General features: G+C 37.4%; 1 protein-coding gene across 1 annotated transcript in view; it reads left to right on the top strand.

Annotated features, from left to right (window-relative positions):
- Positions 1-26,026, top strand: part of MYBPC3 (myosin binding protein C3) — a 62,889-nt gene that overhangs the window by 19,223 nt on the left and 17,640 nt on the right. The window contains exons 10-27 of the mRNA XM_065635302.1: positions 152-154; positions 4,413-4,436; positions 5,214-5,380; positions 6,209-6,341; positions 6,575-6,577; positions 7,017-7,141; positions 7,651-7,756; positions 12,557-12,723; positions 13,108-13,273; positions 14,214-14,320; positions 14,617-14,646; positions 14,810-14,946; positions 16,150-16,227; positions 17,413-17,572; positions 18,656-18,760; positions 21,949-22,137; positions 24,221-24,355; positions 25,573-25,740. Coding sequence (XP_065491374.1) covers positions 152-154; positions 4,413-4,436; positions 5,214-5,380; positions 6,209-6,341; positions 6,575-6,577; positions 7,017-7,141; positions 7,651-7,756; positions 12,557-12,723; positions 13,108-13,273; positions 14,214-14,320; positions 14,617-14,646; positions 14,810-14,946; positions 16,150-16,227; positions 17,413-17,572; positions 18,656-18,760; positions 21,949-22,137; positions 24,221-24,355; positions 25,573-25,740 — 2,003 coding nt within the window. The remainder of the gene's footprint in view (positions 1-151; positions 155-4,412; positions 4,437-5,213; positions 5,381-6,208; positions 6,342-6,574; positions 6,578-7,016; positions 7,142-7,650; positions 7,757-12,556; positions 12,724-13,107; positions 13,274-14,213; positions 14,321-14,616; positions 14,647-14,809; positions 14,947-16,149; positions 16,228-17,412; positions 17,573-18,655; positions 18,761-21,948; positions 22,138-24,220; positions 24,356-25,572; positions 25,741-26,026) is intronic.

Genomic DNA, 26,026 nt, shown 5'->3' with positions numbered 1-26,026 from the left:
ATTTCTTGATTTTACTTTCACTTTTGGGGTGGAATTTCCTCCCTTTCTCACCCGTCCTTACCACATTTGTTTTCATAACCTGTCTGCTTATGTTTTTCTCCTTTTACCACCATCTTAATCTGGATGCTTTGGATGCCACTGTTGCCAACAGAGAGTAAGATTTCTATTTCATTTTATTATAAATGCATGAGTCAAACTGAATATAAGAACAATTTGCTTTGAAATAATGCATGCATCTTTATCTTTCTTACATGTAGAGCATGATAAAAATGAGATCGTATGAAAGAAAATTATCAGCCACCAATTTCTGAGACAGAAATCCTTCTAAATTATTAGTAGAAGGGTGGATCATTCAACACTAATCAATATATTTCTCCGGATGTCGTTTGGTTTTCACCATCATTTTCTTTTATAAGGAGTTTTAAATTGTCCTTGAATTTCCAGATTTTCTCGATAACCTGCTGTTTAAAATTCCTACTGTCATAGAAATTAAAATCAGAAAAATCATTTGCATAATATGCCTGCTGGTGCCTATCAAATATACACCAAAGTGTTGTTCCATCCATCCTTAAACATGTTAAGTGAACATATTACTGAAGTCACTTATTCCATAAATGTATCTGCTTCTCAGTTACAAAACATTTCCTTTTATTCCAAGGAAAGTTTCCATTGCTCATTACCATCCCATGACTGGCCACTCACTCTGTCTTTCCAGCTCCTGAAGTTTCTATAAACACACAATCAAATAATTGCATGAATGTCGTTGTGAATCTGTGTTCAGTCTCTGCTCAGGTGTTGGTATCGCTATTTCTAAAAAGCGTTTTTATCTTCAAAAAGAGTACAGGATCATGTAGACATTTGAAGTAGCTTGGGTACGGAAGGCAATAAGGCCACAATAGCCTCATGTTTCACTCAGGTTAACTCACCCAAATTTCAGTGGGGTAAGGAAGGTCACATAGGCACACAAACCTTGTATGAGACAACACGCAATGCATCCAACTGGAAGTGAATTCTGGCTTTGCAATAACACCACAGCCAGAACTCCCAAGGGGACCAGCTAGACAGACAGAAAGTCCACCTATCACACTTTCTATAGCTGACATTGATATCAAAGTTTCTTGTTTGATCATGAGCCCCAGAGAAGTCCAAACCAAAAAGTGCATTAGAATTGTTTTGTAACTCTAAAGTGGGGAAAATATGCTTTCTGAATAATGGCAGTAATCGGAATTGTACAGGTTTGAGAGCTCAAATAGAGTAGGAAATGTAAGATTAAAAAAAAGAATTTTTAATCTACTTTTAAAAAATTCAAATAAATGGAGACCAACATGAAAATATTTGCAAAATTTCATACAGCAACTCCAGCTGGAATGAAGTGCTAAGTACTATGAGCCCGTCTCCTAATGCCTTTCCCTTATGTTTTCATAATTAGTTTTGAGCACTGACAGAGCTCTAAAAACATTTTAAAAGTTATAAAAATAAACATATCCAATATTTCCAGGAATCTTCAACTTGTGGATTTAACTGTTCATTATTTTTTGGATTAGAAAAATAACTCATTAAAAGAAGCTTATAAGTGTCATTGCATTTTATCAGTGGCTTTGACCTTTCTTGACTTACAAATCTCTGTTTAGTGCATTTAAGCATGCTGATAAATTCAGTGCTTCTGGTTGTTTTTCACAGCCACTTTAGAAGTAGCTTGTGTATCCTTATAGGCTTTGCACACTACAGGTTGAAGACCACTCCTATGTTAAGGAGAATGTATAGTCATAAAATCTCACCATGGAATGAAAGTATTATTCATTACAATAGAATAGAAAAAGGGACCTCATGCTGGGGAACTCTCAAGAGCTATGCAGATTCAAATAGAATTGAAGATTATTCTTCTTTTACCATTTCTGCTTTGTCCCACCTAATGGAGAAGTGCCCCTCAACCCAGAGGTAATGAACATTCCCACTGTAATAAAGAGAGCTTCATTTAATACTATATCTCCTGTGGCTGTAATTTAATTAACTGGTGTTGACATACAGATGTCATGGGCCAAGGAGAGGTCATTGGGAAGAGGAAGGTAACAGCTGTCACAGAACTATTAAATGGGATAGCGAGCAGAGACCTTGAAGGAGGTGACAGCTGACAGGGTCCAATCAGTTGACAGTAACGGGATAGGAAGGAACCATCTCTGGGATGTACAAAAGTATTTTTAACCCCTCCACATATGTTTAAAACATATCAGCTGCATGTTCCATTTACAGCAGGTTCACTAAGCTGCATCTTAATGCCCCCAAGTGCATAGTTAACCTATGAGGCGATCGCTCTGAATAAGGACCCCCAACATCAGGGACGGTAACATAAGGGTGGGAGAAATCTCAGGAGTCCGAGTGCTCTGTTACTTCTCGTATGCTGCTTAGTTCCTGTTGGTAATGGAAGAGTACGACTGAACTGTGGAAACTGTGTCTTTCTTGGATCAAAGAGAATGTTCTAACAATTACAAAACAGTGAAAGGGAGTACTGGGATGGGGAGACCTTTGCTCAGAGGCAGAGAAAGAGGTTTTTTCTTTTTCACAACTCAATTAAACACTATACAAACTACGATGTTTAGCTTTTAGTACCATTTTACATGCAACTTACAAGCCTTTCCCTGTAATTACAAAATATTAGTATTTCCAGGGAAGATACTATATTCTTGCTAGTGAACAAATTTCTTGTATCTCAGCTCGCGTGCACCAAAACAGTATTGCTGGATATAACAATGGGATGACACTGAGTAATGGAAAAGCTAAAGCAAAAATTAAGGAAGTCCTCTCAATACTGAGATACACCAGGCTGTAGAATTACTTCCAAATTGGAAGATTTTTCGCATGATGTATTTAAAAATAGCTTACACAAAATATTTTTGAAAGCACCATGAATAATCCTACCTGCAAATTTTCAGATAAAGGGCTCTGTACAGACGTACATACAAATAGGCAGGTATATAGAGAGACCACCAATATTTATAAAATGCCTGAAGGAAAAGAATGCATCTATTAAGTCTTTGTTATCTCCTACGATTTTATATTCCCTTTTTAGATACACTTTGCTCCGCAGAACATTAATTGTACTAGCATGAAGAAGTCAGCACATATTAGAACTATTATATATTCCTAGTTTATGTACTTATATATCTATTCCAATTTATATGTATTTAGAAATATTTTAAAGTTGCTAGTTGATATGATCAGGGCAACTAGCCCAAGAACTGCTTATATTAAAAATAAAATATCTCGGTCTATTTGGCAAATCAGTTCAATTCTCCTGCCTTCTGCTAGGCAAAACTACAAACCATTTGTAGCTGCCCCAAACTAAATGTTAGATATATAAAGAAGAGGAATCTTGATTAAATTTGTGGGTTATGTCAATGCACTGTTATGACAAAGGAAATAGTAGGCAGCATTTATCACAAGGACTCCAAACTTCAGATACACCTATCAGTGCAATGAGTGCTAGTGAGGGTTTAGTGCTTAGTCTGTGCTAACCCTCTCCAATGAAATAAGATATGGCATGCCATATTTCAGCTCAAACTCACTGATGTGAAATCCTCTTCTCTTCTGTCCTTTCTGTTCAAGAGCTAGAAGGGTACTGGAAATCCCAAGCTTGGACAGCAGTACTTTAATAAACAGAGCCCTCGTGTTACAAGCAAGCCTTTTTTGGGCAATAAAAGGAGGACCAGAAATGTTTGGTTACGCTTGCTGTCTAGACTGACTACAGTCATGTTTTTTAAGTCGTAATATTTCTAACAGACTAATGGGACTGTTCTTTTCCTGAAAAAAAAAAAAAGGAAATACGCCCAATAATCCTTCACTTTTCTCTGCATTACCTGCTGCACAACTTGTCTGCTTGTTGGGGTTTACCACTGAACACGGCTTCATTATAGGGGTATGTTCTGATGCACTGGAATCTGCTTGGTCCTGGTGATATCAGGAACAACAGCCACAGGAAGTTCCTTTTCCTAAAGAAATTATTAGGATAACGTTACTTCTTTCATCCTTTCTCTGTTTACTAAAATGCAAACTATGACAGGCAACAACTCCATGACGACAGGGCAAAGTAGAGCTATTTGGTTCCCTCTAAGGTGATCAACCATAATTAGGAATAAACAGAAGTGCTTACACTTATATTATAAATTGCGGAGTGGAAGTATACAAAGCGTGGGAGTGAGTTTGGTTTCAACAGGAAACAGCATTTTTCTTAAGCCTATTGCAGAGCTTTTGCATGAGCTCCTTCATCTCACTGCTACTGAAGCACAGGCATGGTCTGATAAAGGTGAAGATGACATTCATGACTCTTTTCTGTTAAACACACGATGCTTTCTTTCTTGCCCATCGGGATGCCGCATGTTTTTCCAAACGGTTCTCTGCGTCATTCTGGAGTACAGCAGCTTCTTGCGCTCAGTAAATCGGTAAGGTTACACCAATTTCTTTTTCTATTTATGATCTTAAAACAACAACAACAACAACAAAACAAAAAAAAAACCAGAAAAAAACCAAAAAACACAAAAAGGATGCCTTTCTCAAATCCAGACAACCAAAATTTCACTTGGTTTTGCTAAACCAAGCATTAAGTCTTCCATAATCACTAGTTCTTTGGTTAAACTATACAGTAAGTAATTCATTGTAAATCTTGTCTTGTTTGCCACTACTCACCAGTCTCTGTGTCTTTATGTTTTATAGATTACTATACCCAACAATTGTCTTTACAATAGAGGATAAATATTTCTATAATCTGTGATTCATTTTAGCAAAGAGAAAAAATGTCCTGAGTAGAAAAGGACTTGTTTCTTAATAACATAAAACAACTGCCTTGTTTCTAAGGCATCCTCAGGATATCGGTTCCTTGCTTTGCCACAGGTTTTTTGTATGACCGTGACAGGAAAATAAGTATCCTTGTGTTTCCATTACCCACCTTTAAAGGGAAGTTCATATTTATTTGCTTTGACTATCAGAAAGTAAATGCTTCAGGACAGTGATTGGATTTTAATTACTGTATATATAAATATAAGTAAAACTAGTCATCAGTCTTATTTCATTATTTTAGGTAACAATATAGTAAAAAGTTAGACTGCTAATTTTTTTGTTAATAAATGGCTTCATTGAGCCAATATGTAGCTTGCCAAGCCTACAGCTGCTTTTAAATCCTCTCAGTTATGGCATTCAGATACTCTAATCCCTTTCTGCAGAGGCGAAGGAAAATCTGAATCACAATCTGATGTTGATGTCTGGGAAATCCTGAGGAAAGCTCCTCCTTCTGAATACGAGAAAATTGCTTTTCAGTATGGCATCACAGATTTGCGTGGGATGCTGAAACGCCTCAAACGCATAAAGAAGGAAGAGAAGAAAAGTACAGGTTGGTGAACTGTATTCATTTCAAATATGTGTGTTCATCTCTTCTTTGGGAGTTCCTCAAATATTAACATCAGCTGGACAGCAGCCAGACACAAGAGCACAAGACATCGGAGTTTCCTATTCCAACAATTACACAGACTTTACATGTGAAATGCTGATTACCACAGAGTAAAGCTGTGCCCAAAGCTCTGAGCTACCTTGCTCTGAAACTCTGGATATTCTGAACCTGCTAATTTTACTAGTTTCTTCTACTCTGCCGCTGGTAATAAAACACCACCACCCCTCACTATCCCAAAGCTGGTCAGTACGTCAAGCATCAGTGATACATTTAAAGAATCTAATTTCCATTGGGATGATACATTTGGAATTCTTGAGCCTTTTATAGTCTTGCAAAGTATTATTAATTATTTTGAACTAATTTGTTTCAGAAATTTGAAACAGGGACAGCAAACTACCTTTCAATAGTACTGAGAAGATCAGTGTCATATTCCAACATGGGCAGACATAGCTGTAACTTTATTTAGGACATGTTGAAGTACATATTCGCATCTGATTTAAAATATTCTGCTTCGTTTACTTTAGTTACTATCACATGCTTTTCATCCTATGTTAAGCAAAAACAGAAAACAGAACAGGATGAAGAACAGACAGAAATGGTAAAAATGCAAACAGAGATGCAGAAAGTGCAGAAGGTTTGAGATGATGGTAAACAACAGGAAAGGGAATAAAGATTTCGTTTCCTGACAGAGAATATTAAAACCAAAGAGTTAAGTATAAAAATTATTGGTTTGTGTTTGGTTTGGGTTTTTTTGATAATTCTCCATCATAGCATTCCTCAAGAAGCTGGATCCAGCTTACCAAGTGGATAAAGGGCAAAAGATTAAATTAATGGTCGAAGTTGCCAATCCAGATGCTGATGTGAAATGGCTGAAGAATGGACAGGAGATCCAAGTGAGCGGCAGGTAAGCTAGAAATACAGGAAATCCAAAAAGGAATGAGCTAGATCTTGGACAAAGTGGAAAAACTAGGGTTTTTTTGAAAGAAAGGAATAAAATAGAGATAAATAGGACCTGAGAAAGAATCTACATAGTGCTTTGGCTCAGGGCTAGTCTGCTGTTCTCATTACTTTTTCTTTTTCTTCCCTCTGCTCTATATATCTGCATGTGGAACTGGATGTTCACATCTACCTACTTAGCAAGTAAGTCTTCAGATTACATTCTGATCTTGATGTGTATTATCCAGTGTTCAAAATTGCTTTCTTGTGATATGGAATACACTTCAGTGTAGCTTGTTTGTAAAACCAATTCCCAGTGATTTTACTCTGAAGCCATGACAGAATATTTTTAATGGCAGTCATGTTTGTTGCATGGTTGGATGTTAGAAAAGCATCCAACACCATTCACAGGAGTTTGTATCTCACACTTGTTTGAAGATCTCTCCATAATTTCCTTTGCTAGTTTTTCAAAAAGTACTGCTGTCCACTGCATCAGGACAGGGATACAGGGCTTGAGTCTTAACAAACCTTGCCACTGATGTCAGAAAAAAAAATAGGAACCTTTTTCTCTGCCATGCAAGGGAAGACAGTGACTGAGTCCAAGAGAGTTACTCTGATAATTACATTCAGATTCTCTTTTCAGGTACATTTTTGAGGCTGTTGGGAATAAGAGAATCTTGACCATAAACCACTGCTCTCTGGCTGACGATGCAGCATATGAATGTGTGGTAGGGGAGGAGAAGAGCTTCACAGAATTATTTGTAAAAGGTGAGCAACAGCAGCAAAAGGAAAGAGATCTCCCCTAACATTCAGCATTGAATTACTGTCACCTTCTCTACTCTCAGATTAGTTAGTCTCCTAGGAAAGTCTCAAACATATGAACAAATTCTGACATCTATTGAAGCAGATATTTTTCTTACAGTTAAATGGAGGAAAATTTTCCCTATAGTTGCAAATAAGAAAGCACAGGAAAACAGTATAGTAGTGATTACCATTAATTCTCATTTGGAAAGTGATTTAAAATTAATGCTTCCAGTTTAGAATTTCAGTATATTAAAACTGATTAATACTGTGTTTGTATTCTGTCGCATGAAGCAAAACCCAAAAGGTCATTTTGCTATTTGCTAATTGATAATGTGATCTGGCATAGTAAATTTTAAGTTCCAACACAGAGAGCATCACCAGAGGTTATTCCTGTTGAGTGCAGAGCAGTGAAATCTATTTTTGGTCTTCTGTCTTTCAGGATACTCTTTTAATAAAAATCTCTTCATTTCCAGAACCTCCAATCCTGATCACTCACCCCCTGGAGGACCAGATGGTGATGGTTGGAGAGAGAGTGGAGTTTGAATGTGAAGTGTCTGAGGAAGGAGCTACTGTGAAATGGTAAGGGAATACAAAAGAGAAAAACAAAACCAAATCAAAACCAAACAAACTCCAAAAATAAAAAAGAAAAATAATTTTTTTAAAAAAACAAACCAAAACAAAACCAACCAAACAAAAACACAACCACAACCAATCAACCAAAAAAAAAACCCACCATGAAACTATATTCCTCCATGGGACATTCTAGGACCAATGGTTGTGGACAAGAGTTGTGGAACAAAAAGGAAGAAGGCATCCTACATAATTGTTTTCAGGAAAAGATTAATCCTCCTCCTATATCTTAAACATTGAAGGGTAACTGAAAGGCCAGAATATGGCAGAAAACAAATTAAGTATAGATATTTTACAGTGTCTCTAGAACAGTGTTTACAGGATGCTACTGACTGTACTGCGTTGCTAGCTTTAAAGTTTTCTAAATACTTTACAGTAATTTCTGACTACTGTCCAGACCAATCAGATCTGTACTGTCATGAGTTTACACTATGGAATCTACTGGTCTTCTCAACTGCAGTGAGGTGTGGGGGTTTTTTAAAGCATTTTTTTTCTTAGGTAAGAAGTTAATGTCTCTTGAGACAGAGAGGGAAGGTCATTGACTTATTTTAACATATCTGCTGTGGTGATCCTGCAAAGCCAGTCATTACGCATATGCAGCGAGCAGGATTAAGATGACAAATATTTAGACCACAGAGTCTATTTTGTCGGGCATTCCAGCTGAGCGGAAGCTGGAAGGTTCACGCTGCTTGGGCAGGCACAGCACGCAGTGCTCGCATAACAGGTCTTACGCACACTGTTCTCACTTCATTTCTCTACCAGATGAAATTCTCTTGTGCTTGTTAACAGCTTCAGGCACATGGTTATCAACTGTTCCCACAATGCCCATTACATTCCTGGAAAGTGCCAACCACTTATCTGCTGTCCCAAGGGAAGGAACCGAGAATTTAAATAGAGCCCAAGAGCTAGCAGAGCGTATGCATTACTTATTAAAGCCACATGCACAGGCACACACATGCTATTGTTCAGGAACTGCTTACAGATGCCTGGTCATAAGAGATGGGGACAACCAGATCTGTCCCTCTCAGAGCACAGTGCAGCTGCCACACTTTGATCCTGTGCCTTTGAACAACTCCCATACATCTTGCAGAGCTGGTATCTGTGGGATGAGCATTTGGTGTGACAAGGGCAAGCCAGCAGCTGTCTCAGCCTGAAAGGCAGCAAGCGGTCAGAGAAACCCTTCAAATCATAGCAACAGAAAACTGAGCAGTTAGACGTTTACACTGTATTTTACTGTTTTTATTATGTGAGACTCAGTCAATGCTCTTTGGCAAGAAAGGGAGTATTTTGGACAATGGACAGAAGTGTCCAGGGAAAACAAGAAATACAGTAAGGAGAAAGAGTTTCGGTTTATGGCTCATTAGAGAAATGCTCAGTAGTTTAAGCCAAGTAAGAGGCACTAACTCAGGGCACCTGTTATAGCCCTTGCACCCTTTAAACCTGGGATATGAAATCACAAGCACATGAACAAAAGCAATTATCTGACTTGCACAAGACAGAAACAAGGCTTACAGCCTCTTAGGCATGGCCATCAGACTAAGGCTTGGAGAATTCATTATGTGGGTTTCTTCATAGTAATCAGGAAAGAATGTTCTCTTGATCACCCAGGAAGGTTTCACGTTCTTGTTAAGCAGTACTATGGTATAGTTATTTCCAAACTTCAGATGATCTTGGAAATAATGCTATTATTGAAGAAAAAGATCTAATAAAATACACAGTTTTGATCTCATTTTTCCATTTCTGACTGTTGGATGTATCATCTCATCAGCTCCAAAGGAAAATAAACTATGGTAATATAATAATAATAATAAATCTGTGTGTCCCCATTATCACATAGTACCTACATCAGCAATATCTCAGAAGACATTAACCAATTTATCCTTAGAATCTAAACAGGAAATAGGAAAGCATTTCCAGACACAGAAAAGAGGCATTGAGTGGCAAAGTTGAGAACAGACATTTGATCTTGCAGATGTTCAGGGCTTGGTTAGACTAAACCATGGCTGGCCTACCTACTACTGCACTAGTTCTGCTTCAAGTGTGAGACTGCATCAGTTGACCTATGGTTGCCTTTAAACCAACACTTCTATGGTTCTATAAAACCTTCCAATAACACTTTAATATCAACTGATCCTCCTACTCCATTGCTCTAGTTACTAAAGGAAGGCCTGTAATATTACTTATATAAGGTTTTTCACTTTTCACTGTAGCAGCGTGTTAATTTAAGTCAACTAATATACAGGAGTTCTTTTTTGAGGCTTACAGTTCTATCACTCCACTATTTGTCAGTACAGCCCTCTGCAAACACTCTACTCATACACAGCATCGGCAATGTGCTAGTCAGTAAAACAAACCCTGCTGGCCACGCTCCTTTTGATGCAGCCCAAGATACGATTGGCCTTCTGGGCTGCAAGTGCACATTGCTGGCTCATGTCCAATCTTTCATCCATCAGTACCCCCAAGTCCTTCTCCGCAGGGCTTCTCTCAATCCCTTCATCCCCCGGCCTGTACCGATTCCACGGGTCGCCCTGACCCAGGTGCAGGACCTTGCACTTGGCCTTGTTGAACCTCATGAGGTTCGCATGGGCCCAATTCTCGAGCTTGTCCAGGTCCCTCTGGATGGCATCCTGTCCCTCAGGTGTGTCAGCTGCCCCACTCAGCTTGGTGTCATCCACAAATTTGCTGAGGGTGCACTTGATCCCACTGTCTATGTCATTGATGAAGATGTTAAACAGTACTGGTCCCAATACGGATATCTGAGGGACACCGCTCATCACTAGTGTCCATCCAGACATTGAGCCATTGACCATTGCCCTCTGGATGCAACCATCCAGCCAATTCCTCATCAACTAAACAGTCTACCCATCCAATCCATATGATGTCACATCCCTGAAGACATTCAAGGCCAGGCTGGACAGGGCTCTGAGCAACCTGACCTAGTTGAAGATGTCCCTGCTCATTGCAGGGGGGTCAGATTCGATGACCTTTGAAGGTCTCTTCCAACCCAAATTTCCCAGGGAATTAAGATGCTAGTAATTGCAAATAGCCTATTTTCATTATTTAGACAAGATTTCAAGAGATCTCTTTCTTATCAATGTCTGAATAGAACGTTCAGATAACTTTCATGAGCCACATGCCAGAATACATCACCAGAAAATAAATTAAGAAGTTCAGTTTTGGATCACTAGCCACAGTGCATATGCCTGATTTTGCCACAGCGGTGTGTTGAACTTCTAGATTACAGTCCATTCTCAGCAGTTCAGCAAAGCTTTACGAATTGCATTGGAGCACTTGTACCAGAACTAATCTGCATGAATGAGAGTACCCGCCTTAGGAGAGCATCTTGCATGTGGCCTCAGGCTCTTGCCACTCAGCAAGAAGAGGAAACATTATCCTGGCATAACATGAAGCGCTGAGTTTCATGTGGTTGTTACAGGCATCCTCTGTTTCTTCCTTTACTAGCGTTGTAGTCCTGGGACCTGGAAGAGAGGCCAGTGTTTTTCTAAACCAACTATAAGTTCCAATAAGCTCTGCTGTAAAGAACAGTCAGGAGGAAGTAACCTGTAGGTATTTTGAAATGCAGTTGCAGCAGGTAAATTTAAGTCGCAAGTTGTAGGATTCCTGTCTCTGCTTAAAGTTCTGACCTTGTGATTTACTTCAGCAGACTCTAACAGAGGCAAAAGGTTTTTTGCATACATCTACCCAGAAATTACAGCTATTGTATTTTAATGAGCCCTTAAGTAACATTTCAATTTGCTATCCTATAAGCTCATCTGTTCAGCCCAACAGTCACTGGAAAAAAAATAAGGGAAATGAGATAGAAAATTCTCATTCTATTAAAAGCATAACGTCTTTTCTATTTCTTTTTCCACATGAGCAAGTATCAAAGAGAAAACCTTTTTCATTTACAAACTGCAGTAGTACTCAAGTAACATAATATAAACATATTCAAATAATAATGAAAAAAATGCCACAAAAGGAGTAAGTTGAAGAAATTACTTTGAAGAAGTTGAAGAAATTATTTTCTTGTAGCCTGTTTATGTTATTTAAGATTAGCAACAGGAAATCTTTAAAATGCCTTATGTATTTTTGTGTGACCTTGACTAAATAGCATGAATCCTTTCTGCTTGTTTCCCTTCATGACGATTGGAAATTACAATAATTAAATTTCCTCCCAGGCTGGCGAAGCTTAATTCAGTAATGTCTTAAATGCACTGTGGCATCCTTGAATGGAAAGGGCTACAAAATCCAAAATAGATCTTCATTTAAATCCATCCTAAAATTTTATTCTTTTACTGATGCCCACAAATCATTAATGTATAACAATTATAATTCAAATCAGGAAAATTAAGTCTTTTAAGTAATTTCCCAACAAGTCCCATTTACCTTATGGTGACTTATAAGATAGTAAATTCCCTGCTGGTGAAGTGTGCCTTCATCCCTATATCTTCTACAGCACTTAACATACTTTCATGTTTATCTATAGCATATAAATAGTAACAATCAGGTAATTGCTTGTGAGTGAACTCTTTTGAACAAGAAGTCAAATACCCAGTGAAAATTAATGGTCAAGCCGGAAGCACTCTAGTTTTGGTTCTCCTGATATTTGTGCAATGGTGTCTTTTTTTGCTAGCATGAAATGGTACAAAAATGGGATTTATCTTGTGTCATCCAATCTCTAGCAACATTGAGCTGATTCTTAACTCTCCTAACCATAGCAAAATGACTCAACACTATTTGGGATTGCAGGGAAAAGGATGGAATTGAGCTGACAAGGGAAGAAACATTCAAATACCGATTCAAGAAAGATGGAAAAAAGCAGTATCTCATTATTAATGAGTCAACCAAGGAGGACAGTGGACACTATACCGTGAAGACCAATGGTGGGGTATCAGTCGCTGAACTAATTGTACAAGGTAGGCAAAGGTAATATTACAGAACCAGAGAAGCTGAAATAAGAAAACAAGCCGAAGGTAACCTTCTCCAGGACAGTACACAGGGATAGCATAATCCTCATGCCAGGGAAAAAGATGACTTAATAAGGGGCATAAGACTTGATAATAAAGGCCCCAAGGAAAACCCAGACCTGCGTGCCAGATGTAACAGATACTCTAATAATAACAGGCACTCAGCTACCAGCTTTGTTAAAGCCCTGCATGCTGTGGATTTCCCTTCATATTTCACTCTTCCACAAATTGCTTGCTCAGCCCTAGCCTTTTCTATGCAGTAAATCCACACTGTTTACTAACAGAGCTATTCTGATTTGTTGATATGTGTATCAATTATTCTCACATTATCAGAGAAAAAGCTGGAAGTTTATCAGAGCATTGCAGACCTCACAGTGAAAGCACGCGACCAGGCAGTCTTCAAGTGTGAAGTTTCTGATGAAAATGTGAAAGGAATCTGGTTGAAAAATGGAAAGGAGGTGGTCCCAGATGAAAGGATAAAGATCTCTCATATTGGCAGGTTAGTCTTGTTTTAGAAAGCAGGTAGAGTCTTGAGTGTTGCATTACAATCCACAGGAACTATTTTCTCAAGGGGTAGGGATATAAAACAAGACTTTGTCCCGGCTCCAGCTAAAAGAAAAAAAGTTTAAAACCTTCTCATATGCAATCAACATATAGTCACAGACTTGCTTTGGTATGTGTACTTCTGTGTTGAAATGTTTTGCATGTATGGCATCAGTGGTATATCAGTAGAATTCATTCTCAGTTTTCACTAGAATTTCATGTTTTCTTGGTATTCAAACAATCTAGAGAACACATTGTTGATAACTTTAATGTTAGCAGTAGTATTAGATAGATTAAGATGGCACATATGTATAAATCCCTTCAGAAAAACTAGTGTTCATTTTAACATATACAGTTGTACAATCCTGTGCTTAAGTTTTTTAATAGTCTAACTACTACTGGAAATGGAGACCAAGAAGATTCAGAAGATATACAAGCATTACATGTTAAGTAAAATCTTCCTTGGTACTCCCTTTCTGTATTCTATTTTGATTCTACAATAACACAGGGATGGAGCATCAGTTTTTAGCTTGTTTTTCCAGAAATTATTGTAGTCACAATCTGATCAAATGAAACCAGTCAGCAGTGTTACAACTGTCCTTGTAATGGTAAAGGGCTGGACCAAAGCAGAGAAACTGTTTTCTCTATTCAGACTAGATTATGCATCTGCTTTGACAAGAAAAATCAATTCATAGACAACTGACATGGATTTGCTTCAACACCAAACGTAGAGCAGTCTGCAGCCCTGGTGGTTGTTGATTCAATGTCAGAGCAAGGGAAGAAGAAATAATAATGTCTGTTAATATCCTATAGCCTGCACCTTGCCTCTGGAGATAGCTCTATTTCTCCTGGAGAGGTAAGGTAAGGGAGTGGAATGTATTTGTTCATGTTTCCAGAATCCATAAGCTAACTATTGAGGATGTAACACCAGATGATGAGGCTGATTATTCCTTCATCCCTCAGGGATTTGCTTACAACCTTTCTGCCAAGCTTCAGTTTTTGGGTAAGTTATGGTAGAATATGTAATGGGAATTCCAGAGGGATAAAATGATGACATTAATCGTGGTTACACTAGGAAAGAGTATGTAGAACCTCTTTCCTGATACGTCAGTGTTATCATTATTACATTGTTTTACAGAGCCTGTTTTCCAATTTATTGCATTAATCTGTTGATATATATGTGCCTTATGAGGTTTTAATGATTAATAGTTTTAAAATTACTTTTTGGGTGCAGATGCTGGGTAAATTCTGTTTTCTGATCTATTTCTCCTACTGCCCCCTCCCATTTTTTTTCTCCAGAGGTCAAGATTGATTTTGTACCACGAGAAGGTAAGAACAGCAGTCATTATTTATATGCAAGTAAACATATTTTCAATAGCAATGGAAGCAGTGGTGTTTTAATTTTGATTTTGTATGAATATTCACCCTTTTTCTTTTTCATATGGAATGCTCAAACTATATTTAAAACTTATTTTCTCCGCCTTTGCTGTAGAACCTCCCAAAATCCACCTTGACTGTCTGGGCCAATCCCCTGACACTATTATCGTGGTGGCTGGGAACAAATTGAGATTGGATGTTCCCATATCAGGAGATCCAACACCCACTGTCATCTGGCAGAAAGTAAACAAGGTAATGTGTAACCTGACAGAACATCTGAGACAAGGATGTCACAACAGGAAATTTATTTTCTTTCTCAAATCTTACTTTGATTTGCAATTCTTAGTTACAAGTATTTTCATCTTCCTTTTAATTTTATCTTTTTTAAACCTCAAGAAAAAAAAATGAATATCTGTAATGCAACTGTTTGGTATTTAGCTGGTTTTATGAGAATCGTCTTGAACTTTTCTTTTTCTGAACTGTCACCTGCTTTTCTGTTCCAAAAGAAGGGGCTGAGTATATTTGAGTAGACATGTGTACATGCAGACAGTACAATACCATACACATTCATTTCCTTCCTACCTCAGAGAAAAGTAAATGAGGAATCATCACCATCACCTTATAGAATGGACACATTCTGGAGATGGCAGATTCTTTTTAAATCTTTCTCAAGAATTCTACAGTCTGTGAAGAAAATGTATTAGCAGACCACTGGGTAGAACTGTATTTGGTATAATGAAAACAGAGGACACTTGCCATTCAGCTTATCAAAGCAATGCAAAATATCCAGGAAGAATTTAGAAGCTAGACACAAAATGTTAAGTGAGCTTCCCTTCTGGCTATCTCAGAATATCCCCACCCCTTGCTATCGGTGGGCTCTTGAGCTGTAACTAGCACAAAACACAGAAATACTTTGCATAATATTCTACAGCATCATTACATCATTTACCACAGGTGTAGATGTAGACAAAATAATATTGCCAATTATATTAATTTCCCCAATCTCATTTTCTTCATGGTTCTTCTGCATTCTTTGTTCAGTTTAGCATATTGAATAACACTTAGGACTTTCTTCTGCAATGTGGAATTAGTAGGGAAACAAACAAGATGGGTAACTAGTACCCCAGGACACAGATTCACAACCGGTTACAATTCTACTGCAGAATGTCACACATCTCTGTTTGTTAAGCTGTAGATGCAGTTTTGCTGACTTATCTTTCCCTTAATTCACTGCAGCCTGATACATCTATTTCCATTTCTGCTTTTTACTTTTGTATTAGTTGATTTCCTTCCCAAGTCTGCTTGCTGCCTCATTTTGCTCTTCATTTTTCACACACCTCCATATTCAAACCCCCCTAACAAACTTGTGGACTCTTCTCTGTCTTGGAGAAACAGCTTTTCTGCTCTGCTCAGAAAGACTTAGCTGACTTTCTGTGGGGTTTTTTGCTTATCTAGAAAACTGACCTTGTTCGAAGCAATGATGATTCCATGACTCCCTCAGAAAACAACAGCGATTTAAATACTGATAGTAAGGTAAGTTCCTTATTATTTATGCAGACACACAAATATGCTTAGATTTTTCCAGATAAAAGGTCATATTCAGAAGGAAATAAAACTAAAGTCAGTAGGTATTAAAACTGGTGAAGCAAATAGCTCAGGCCCAACATCTTGCCTCAGAATGGTAATTACCAGACACTTTAAATGGGCACAATAGATCTGGTGACTAATTCTAGAGTAAGATGCTCATTGAGGAAATCTCTTTCTAATCACCGTCACATGGTGGCTGGATTACAAAGCAGTTATTTGAAAACTCTTTTTAACATATTTGTGAATGTTTATCATATTTTTTCCCCACTAAACTGGAGGCTTCAATAATAACTAGAGGAAAAAAAAACTAGGACAAAATCTTATGGGACACAGGGAATGATGACAACAGGTCAAGAGAGTGGACTACGTATGTACAAAACAGTGAAAGAGGATTCATTTTCCAACAAGTTTCCTTTTTGTCATAAATAACTTTTTTATTTTGATAGAGTCAAAATATTTTACTTTATTATGCAACAATAAACCTTACCGAGGTTTAGGATTCTGCTGTACTAGTCACTGTTCAGACACATATGCTTTCCACTGTTTTCTGTTCTGTCTAAAGATAGGCTGGCACATAAAAAAGAAAGGAGTGTTATAAATGTAGAGCAGAGTTGTGGCCATTATGTTTAGATCTTAGCTCAGAGAAGAGCAAAGTTACCCCATATGACATTCTTGAGTGCCAGAAGTCACACTGATGCCATTAACACTTACAAGAAACATGGTAAATTTCTTAGAGGGAAATTTGAAATTTGAATTTGCAAAGCTTGAATTTGCACAATACCCAACTGTCATCCATGAAAATCTCTACATTGATACCAGCAGCTATCCCAAGTAGGACTTTGTGGAAGTACTTAGTAACTTCTTTGAAACTTAACTGCATGTGTGTAACCAGCAACGAATCTCAACCTGCAGACTTTCAGAATCAATTTTTCCAAATGTTATGTATTGGACCCACTTAGTGTATATTTTCTCTCTTCTATATGTAAATAGAAGTCGAAAAACTTTATAGCTTTTCAATAATTTTTATAATATTCAATGATTTGAAGATTTTCTCCAGTTTACATATAGGCTCATCAGGCTGTCCCTGGCACAATTTACACTAACTTTATCTGTTATTTTCATTGCCCACAGCTTCTGTTTGAATCTGAAGGCAGAGTTCGTGTGGAGATGCATGAAGACCACTGTGTCTTCATCATTGAGGGAGCAGAAAAGGAGGACGAGGGAGTATACAGAGTTATAGTTAAGAATCCAGTGGGAGAAGATAAGGCTGATATCACAGTCAAAGTTATTGGTAAGTGAAGCAAGGAAAAAAACAGAACATGCAAGCATCTTGAGTTCACTGAAACTCACCCTTCTCTAAAACTGAGGGAAGTTCTGACTTTAGGTTGAGAAAAAACAGAAAAAGATCATAAAGGCACGAATACTATCAATCACAGAACTTGGCAGAGGTGTTTTTCACAGGTAGTTGCCTTCTGTGTGAAAAGGTAGGAGAACAACTCGCAGTAGAAACCCAGGTATCTCCTTTGTATATATTTGCAGTGTCAGGCAATCCTATCATTTTATAAATGACACTCCTTTCTGAAGTATATGCTTCATGCATGTCTGAGGTAAGAAAAACTCCTCGTCATTTTGTTGTGGTTTATGTTTATAAGCAAAGATTACTTAATTCTATAAGCAGTAAATGGTTAATGGAATAAAGAGACATAATGTATCTGATATAAGACTAACAGATTGCTACTATGGGTCACAAAAAAGCTGGGAGGGAATAGGATTTTGAGTCAGTAATTTTTATAAAATTTTTCATAGTATTTAATTTGTTTATACCCTGCCACACATATGCCAAAAGGTAAGGTTAAAAGTAAACTTAGAAATTATAAAGGAAAATTACTGTCACCTACAGTATTATAATTTAGAATTCACTGCTTAGGTGAATACTAAGTCTCTTTTCATGTTTTAGAAGTCCTAAATCTTGATATTTACTACAAGTATCTGCAAAATAACAAAATATGAGAGACATGCAGCCATTGTATTGTATAAAGTTTTTTTGAGAGAAAATAGGAAACTCTGTCTCTTCTTACAGAACAGAATTGCCCTGTTATCTTACACTTTTGCAAAAAGTTTATTATGTCTGGGAAGAACACAAGAGCTGAATAATCAATGCTATTTAAAGGAAAACCAATCTAACATAGAAGCATCAAAGAGCAGGATTCACTTTAGACTAAGATAATACATTCTCGTTTGTAACTACTATTGCTATCTGACAAAGCTGTAACAATACCATGCAGAAAAAAACAGTTAAGGAAAAATATTTCATTGACTTGTATACAGAAACTGAAACAGTAATAACTCTCATTCATTCTCACCCTTTCTTCAGATGTTCCTGACCCTCCAGAAGCTCCCACGATCAGCAACATTGGAGAAGATTACTGTACTGTGCAGTGGCAACCCCCTAAATATGATGGTGGGCAACCAGTGCTTGGTAAGAAGTTCTAAAATATAAAGTCCCCAGCAGCCTTGCCTATATTTTTTGCTGCTCCTTTAAAATGGCACAGAAGGATTCTCTATGTTTATTTACTCTAGGAAGGCCGATCCTCAGAAACTAATTCCTCTAATTATTAAACCTTCAAACTGGTCTAGATTCTGGCCCTTCAATTTTTGGGAGAGAGTGCCCCCTACCTGTCCTGTTTGGATCGGAGAAATATTTCAGCAAATAAGTTACCAAAACACAAGAAGGTGATATCAAAAATAGTTAAAGCTAAACATTCTCATTCGAGACTGAAATTTTAGGTCAGTATACAGGCCTTTGGACTTACCTACGAATACCAAAAGAAATCTGTGGCCACCTCAGTCATCAACTCCAGTAATCTGCAATCTCAAGCACTCATGCAATACATGTTTCTTTTAGGAAACTACTTCATAATTCTACTTCATATACAACCACACGATGGGGTCAGAAAACACCTGTCAATCATTTTAATGACCTTAAAATCTGTACTAAAAACTAGAGGCCAAAGTTATCATGCGATACAGTAAATGAGCAGAAGCAATCAACAATATCAACAATACCATTTTAAGTTGTCTGCGGAACACGGTTTTGTTTAGATAAAATTCTGATCCTCAAAAGGAAAATAAAGTAATGTGGGGTCTTGACCCATTTTAGGGAAAATTTCCTCTGGCCTCCAAATCTGGCAATTTGTTTAATAAATATCACTGCAGTTTGAGTTTCTTTTCAAAAAATACACCACAAGCTATATGGACTCCCATGGGGATGTCAGGGCTAGAAATGTTCTAAAATTCTTTTAATCCTCTGCATAGTATCTGGAAGAGAGGTTTTGTATTTGCTTTTGGATATTTAGACTTCATTCATTTCCACAAGAATAGAGTAACCTTATTTAACTCATCGGAAGTTATCTGTGCAGGAATAAAGAAGACACTACTGCATGAGTCCTTTTTTGGTTTCATCTGCTGTGACAGGAAGCAAGCAAGAAGTTAACAATTCAAACTATTATGTGCAAAGATATCTACCAATAGCCTTACCACAGCCAAACCTCTCCCTTGACTACACAAAGCCCATGATGTGTTTTTGTAGAGTTTTCAAGACACCTATTTTGGAAAGTTCTTTGTTCTGCTTTCACTGTCAAAGGAGTGACTTTGTTCATGTTCCACTAACAATCCTTTGTACTACAGGAGCAGGTTTCTTCAGTTAGCACAGGACTGTACTACTAAGAGAACTAGAATAAAACACTGGGCAGGAGGAGGGTGGTGAAAGCCAAGATACAGCACTATCTATTCAAAACAGAGCTTTAAAAGAAGTTAAAAAGGCAGGAGAAAAAGACATATGCATTCTTATCTGTCTTCACATTGTTACAGATGGCATTGCATTGTAGGCAGTCTGCTGCAGTCTTTATTAACTATATCTGACAGATATAGAAAAGAAATTCACACTCCACTGTTACACAAACATTTCATGGGCTGTACTTTTTTATATTACTAAAGTAATATCTTTAGCCATCATACATTCTGTGCATTTGGGGAAATAATCTGTTTTACCAAATGTCACCAATAGTACTAGTATTGTCATTTTACTTCCTTTTTGCCTTTTTTTAAATTGCAATTCTGGTATGCCACAGTGAAGAAGTGTCTCAGTTCTGACAGGAGACTATGCATATCTATACTAGCAGAAAAACAGAAACTGAGTTGCTGAAACTTTTCTCAGTGTCATAGACTCTGGCAAAGAGACAAAAGAGCAGGAACATGTCAAAGGAACCATAGGTTCTTCGCTCACAACATTTAACCCTGTTTAAAAGCTGCAGAAACAAGCATGTTACCAGGAGTAACTTTATACATTAGAAGTGATGATACAACTTGTCAGCTCAAAGGTACTTTCACCAGTCATTTCCCAAAACATTCTGCAGGCTCCCATGCTCTTCTAACAATCCAATGTAGACAGGAGTGGCTGCTGATTCCTGATGTCTGTGCCTATCATGTGTCAGCAAACGTGCCCGTTGTTCTCCATCACCCTTTAGACACTGTAAGTGTGGTATACCTGGGAAGTATGATTCAAAGGGACACCTGCAAGTTTGATAGCCTTTTGTGAGCAGCAGGGATTAAATCACTGACCTACACAGCTCAATTCATAAGTCATTACAATGTATCTGCTATAAACTTATACTATTGTAAACGACGACTGTTATAGACATATCCTCTGTAGAATATGGGTAGAAACAGACACAATACACACGAATACATGATACGTGTAAATCACTATTCAGTGTATTTTCTGATTATTCACTCTATAGTTCAAAGATGAATAGCTTTCAAAGCAAAATCCATTTAAAAGAGGTCTACATGCATCACTTCCAGAAATACCATCTGCATACCACTTTCCTTCCCAAGGGAATCAGAGCAAGAAAAATGGTGCGTGGCCAGGACTGAAGCAGAGCTGGGACCTGTACCGTCTGGGAAGCACTCTGCAATTCCACCAGTTAGCAGTAGGCCCAGAGATCTTACATAAGTTCTTTGATAAATCATTTAAAAAAGCAAACAAACAAAACCAAAAACAAAACACAAAGGGAAGTGTTAAACTGTTCTTCCAACTAATATTTTGCATTGAGATTTATGCTGTTAGTCGAAATTAGTGAATTGCAGCAGAATATATGCAAGACATCTATTTTTAACTCAATGTTTTATCTTACACATTTCAAGGCAATTTCACCGTCACTGAAGGGGCTTTTTGTTGAGCTGCTGTGTCTCATACATTTCTCTGCAATTAGGAGTGAATGACCACTTTCTTACCAGAAGGGTTTTACCATTTAAAGCAGCTCTGCTAGTATCACTATTTTGCATATATCTAAATACCTTAATAGTAGTGTATAGCATGCAAAGTGTGCTTAAAGTCTAATACCAGGCATAGACAATTCTAAATAACTTCTACTCTGAACAGTATAGTTGGTCAGGTAAGAATGTCAGATAGAAGGAAAATAATACAAAAAGGAACTGGAGGAAAATACCACAGCTCCACACAATTCAGTTATATGCAATAGTTCTGAATCACATTTAGCTCTTTTATGCCACAGGAAAAAAAAAAAAAAAAGGTTATTTTCTTTATTCCTGCATGTGAGATAACAATTTGCAGTTCTTTTGCATCATAAGAGCTATCCTTCACAGGCTATATTTTAGAAAGAAAGAAAAAGAAGAGCTATCGATGGATGAGACTGAACTTTGACCTTTTAAAAGAGCTAACCTATGAAGCCAAGCGAATGATCGAAGGAGTCATTTATGAGATGCGGGTTTATGCTGTGAATTCTATTGGCATGTCCCGGCCAAGCCCTGCCTCACAACCCTTCATGCCAATTGGTGAGTTTTGCCACACTCCATATTATTTCTAGGACAAAACCAAGGTAAGGCAATTTTCACGTCTTCTCTTCAGTTGCCCTTATACCTAAAAAGAATGTGTTGGGGAAGAGGCTGTCAACCATCTCTATATTCTATAATCAACCTTTTCTTTGTAATCTTCCTCTTCTCTATCTCTCATTCCCCTTCCTGAGAAGCACAGAGGTTCCAGTTTCATGAAACTGCTGATGAGTTTTTGGTTGTTATTATTAGAAGTGTGAGAGTCAAGCTGGATCTGGAAAGGAGGAGAACTAATTGACAGAAATTTCCCTGTCCCTCTCAGCTTCCCCCATTCCCTTATGAGTGCAAATATCACAGTATCCCACCCAGCACTCCCTTAATCCTGACCCTCTCCACAGCTAAAAGGATAGCTGATTAAGAAAATATTTGAGGAATGATTTTCTATAAATAATCCTTCCCAACACAGCAGGGCAGTGTCTCCTGCAGTCCCTAAGCAAGGAGCAAACTAAAGGAGTCCTCAGGAAGCCTGCCTGCTAAGACCTTTAGAAAGAAGACCCACAAAAATACAAATAGTTGGAGATAAAAATGACTAGAGTTGCTAAATCTACAAATATCAGTGAAGGGGGACAGCCTGCTGAGGGAGATAATGTAAAAGCAGATGACGCTGCAAAGGGGTCAGAAGGAAAGGATGAGCTACAAGAAGAGTCTCTTAATTCTGGATTTCAAACACACAATGGCTGGTCTGCAACAAAAGAGGACAAACGAAAACCATCAAGCGGAGCTACTGGAAAAAAAGGTCCAAAGTTTTCATGGGATAGGCAGAGTTTTACTTGATTAAGGATAAAGTTCCCACTTACTGCTTCAGAGAAGAGGTTTGGGGTTTTGATCGGTACTGTGTGGTTGTGTATGCTCCCAACTGCCTTTGCCTCCTGTGTGATGTTCACGGTCCTTGCCGCCATTTGAATGTGAAAAATTTTGACACAGATACAAAAAAGAAACTGGGTGATTTTTTTGTTTGTTTGGTTGGTGGGGTTTTTTTACAATAACTTTGGGAACTGAGATCAATTTCAATCAGCTGCACAATTTATAAACCTGTATTGAACTTATTTTATATAAGAAATATTTATAGTATGTAAAATCTGTTACGTATATTCAGATGTTCTGTTTATAATACATGTACACAGAGTATGCCCAAAATACATTTCTTTAACATGATTGCTTTTATGCCAAGTATACTAAATTTTATGTTCCAGCACTCCAAATATTATTTTGAAAAAGTTATCTTTCTGTTTGTTTTTTGGAATCAAGTATTTCATAGCAGCATTTGTGTGTATTTGAGATTCTCCAGCAAGAACTTTTTTTTTCTTTGTTTTGTTTTGTTTTGAATTAGTAGACAACAGTCATTCTTAAGAAGGCTGACTTTAGCTAGTGGTCTTTCTGAACTACAGATTTTAAAAGAGCCATGGCACTCCTGTTCTGAAAATACATGAAACAGCTATATCTAACTGAAGTGAACATTCTTCTGCCCCAAAATATTTTTCTCAGGCATGTGTCTATTAGAAACACGCAAATCAAAACTAGTGTTTCTGTAAACATGTAGTTAGACCTTTTCATCATTTTCTCCACTGTTAGAGGAAAATGAATGAAGTCAAATTTAGCCACTGATTAATTTGGTCCTCTGACTACGTGAATTTTGTCTAATTACAGTCAGAGTATATGTGCAGCATACAAATTGCAGGCATTTTCATTTCTAAACTTTTCTGCAGATTTCTGCTGACAATTTGACTCTCTTCTGTAACTCTTCTTTTTTTTTCATTGGCTTTTACTCATAAGGGAGCATCTGTGAATAGGAACTACTGTGCTAACCTCTTGGTTCCCTCCCTATTACAGGAAACTTATGGTGCATTTCTATTAAATGAAGTATTAGGTGTTACATTTTACAAGTGAGCTTCAGATAAACTTTTTTTTTTTTTTTTAAACAGATAGTGGTATGTAATTCAGCTGCTAATCACTCCTTCTATAGCCTTTAAATTCTCACAGTCGTATTGCTATTTCCCAGAATTTACTTCTACATATTTCCGTATAGCTCCTCCAAGTGAACCAACACACTTTACAGTGGAAGATGTTTCTGACAGCACTGTTGCCTTGAAGTGGAGACCCCCTGAGCGCATTGGAGCCGGGGGATTAGATGGTTATATTGTGGAATACTGCAAAGATGGATGTAAGTAAGCACAAATACTAGCCAGAAGCAACTGAACATTATTAAAGTCCTACAATTGCAATAGCTTCACCGCAATATCCCAATAAATTAGCTGTATCCAGTATAATTACATTTGAACTCTAGTCTATGACTAACACCCTTGCAAACCATCACCAGACTTACCATGACAAGACTATAAAACTGTGATACTCACATGAACTGTTAACATCATCTTCACAATCACCATAAACTTTAATATAGAAGAGTACTACGAAAATACCAGTGCTATTCTATAGTCACTACTATGCTTTCGTAGCATTCACAAATTTCATATTCCTTAAAACCAATCTAATAACATGACTGTAACAACATCCAACTATCAAGTAACTGTTACGTTATCTCATTTAATACTTGTGGTCTGATAATAAAGTGTATAACTCCATCATAACTACCACACTCAATTTACTGTGATACTACAACATAACATTTATGTCATAAAAATCAAATAACAAATTTATAATCACTTCAATCATGAAGTTTTCTCTGACACTAAGCTAAATTGCCATATAACATAAACTAGGCTTTTTACAGGGTATAATTTATCCAGAAATAATTTATAGTGTTTAATGAGATATCATAACGGAACTACCAGAATCTCTATGTCAGTGTCATAGAACAATTTTATCAGTTCTACTTCTCTGTCATTACAATAGCTAAGGAAGCTCTAAGACTTCTGTTCTACCGTGTCAACTGAGAAGTTAATAATAAATTTTAACAATTATGTTCTATTATTGTTTTCAGCATCTGTGGCTCTCACTAATCTGTTCGGACACCCACAGGAGATATACTTATTCCAAGAAAAAATAAAATTAAGACTTCACTTTCTTGCTAAAAATACTTCCAAAATTCTCTACCTCCACCTCTTGCTAATGAAAATAAATGTAGAGAAGACCCACAACTCTAAGCTCAATAAAACAGAATGCCAAAGGAACTACTCAAAGATGATTCCCTTACCCTTAGCGATTTCGAATAAACAAAGTGTATACATTCCTTAACTCCATGTGTAAACACATCTTCTAGATCCAGAGCTCTTTTTCCAGCTTAGTTTACTCCCTTTTAAGTGTGGTATTGCATGTTAAATTCATTTTACCTTAATACAAATTTACTTTCAATTGTAGACTAGGCACCAGCTTGGAAAAATAATACATTATTACAATATGCAAATCCTGTACTTGCAGCTACAGAATGGATTCCAGCTCTTCCTGGCCTGACTGAGCGCACATCTGCACTGATTAAAGACCTGGTCACTGGGGACAAACTTCATTTCCGTATAAAGGCTGTAAACTTGGCTGGTGAGAGTGGAGCAGCAATAATCAAAGAGCCCGTCACTGTTCAAGAGATTTTGCGTGAGTATCTAGACTGAATAAATCTTATTAATCTGTTTCCTCTGGATGAAATTCTAATCATGTACACATGAAGAAAAATTCCAGGACTGACAAGCCTGTGCTTTCTTCTGTGAATAAAACCCAAACAGCTCTTTAACTAGGCACCCAATATCTTCTGAGACTGAGAACATTATTGTACTCTCCAAGTCTTACTTTCCTCAAGCACAGCTCTTAAAACAAAATCCTACTGCTTACTTTCAAAATATGGACATTTCACTTCTTGTAATGGCACTGTCAGCATTTAAGA

This window comes from Caloenas nicobarica, chromosome 5 (genome assembly GCF_036013445.1).
Source record: "Caloenas nicobarica isolate bCalNic1 chromosome 5, bCalNic1.hap1, whole genome shotgun sequence".
Classification (NCBI taxonomy): domain Eukaryota; kingdom Metazoa; phylum Chordata; class Aves; order Columbiformes; family Columbidae; genus Caloenas; species Caloenas nicobarica.
The sequence above is the reverse complement of the archived record's forward strand: the minus strand, read 5'-3'. Positions and strand labels throughout refer to the sequence as shown.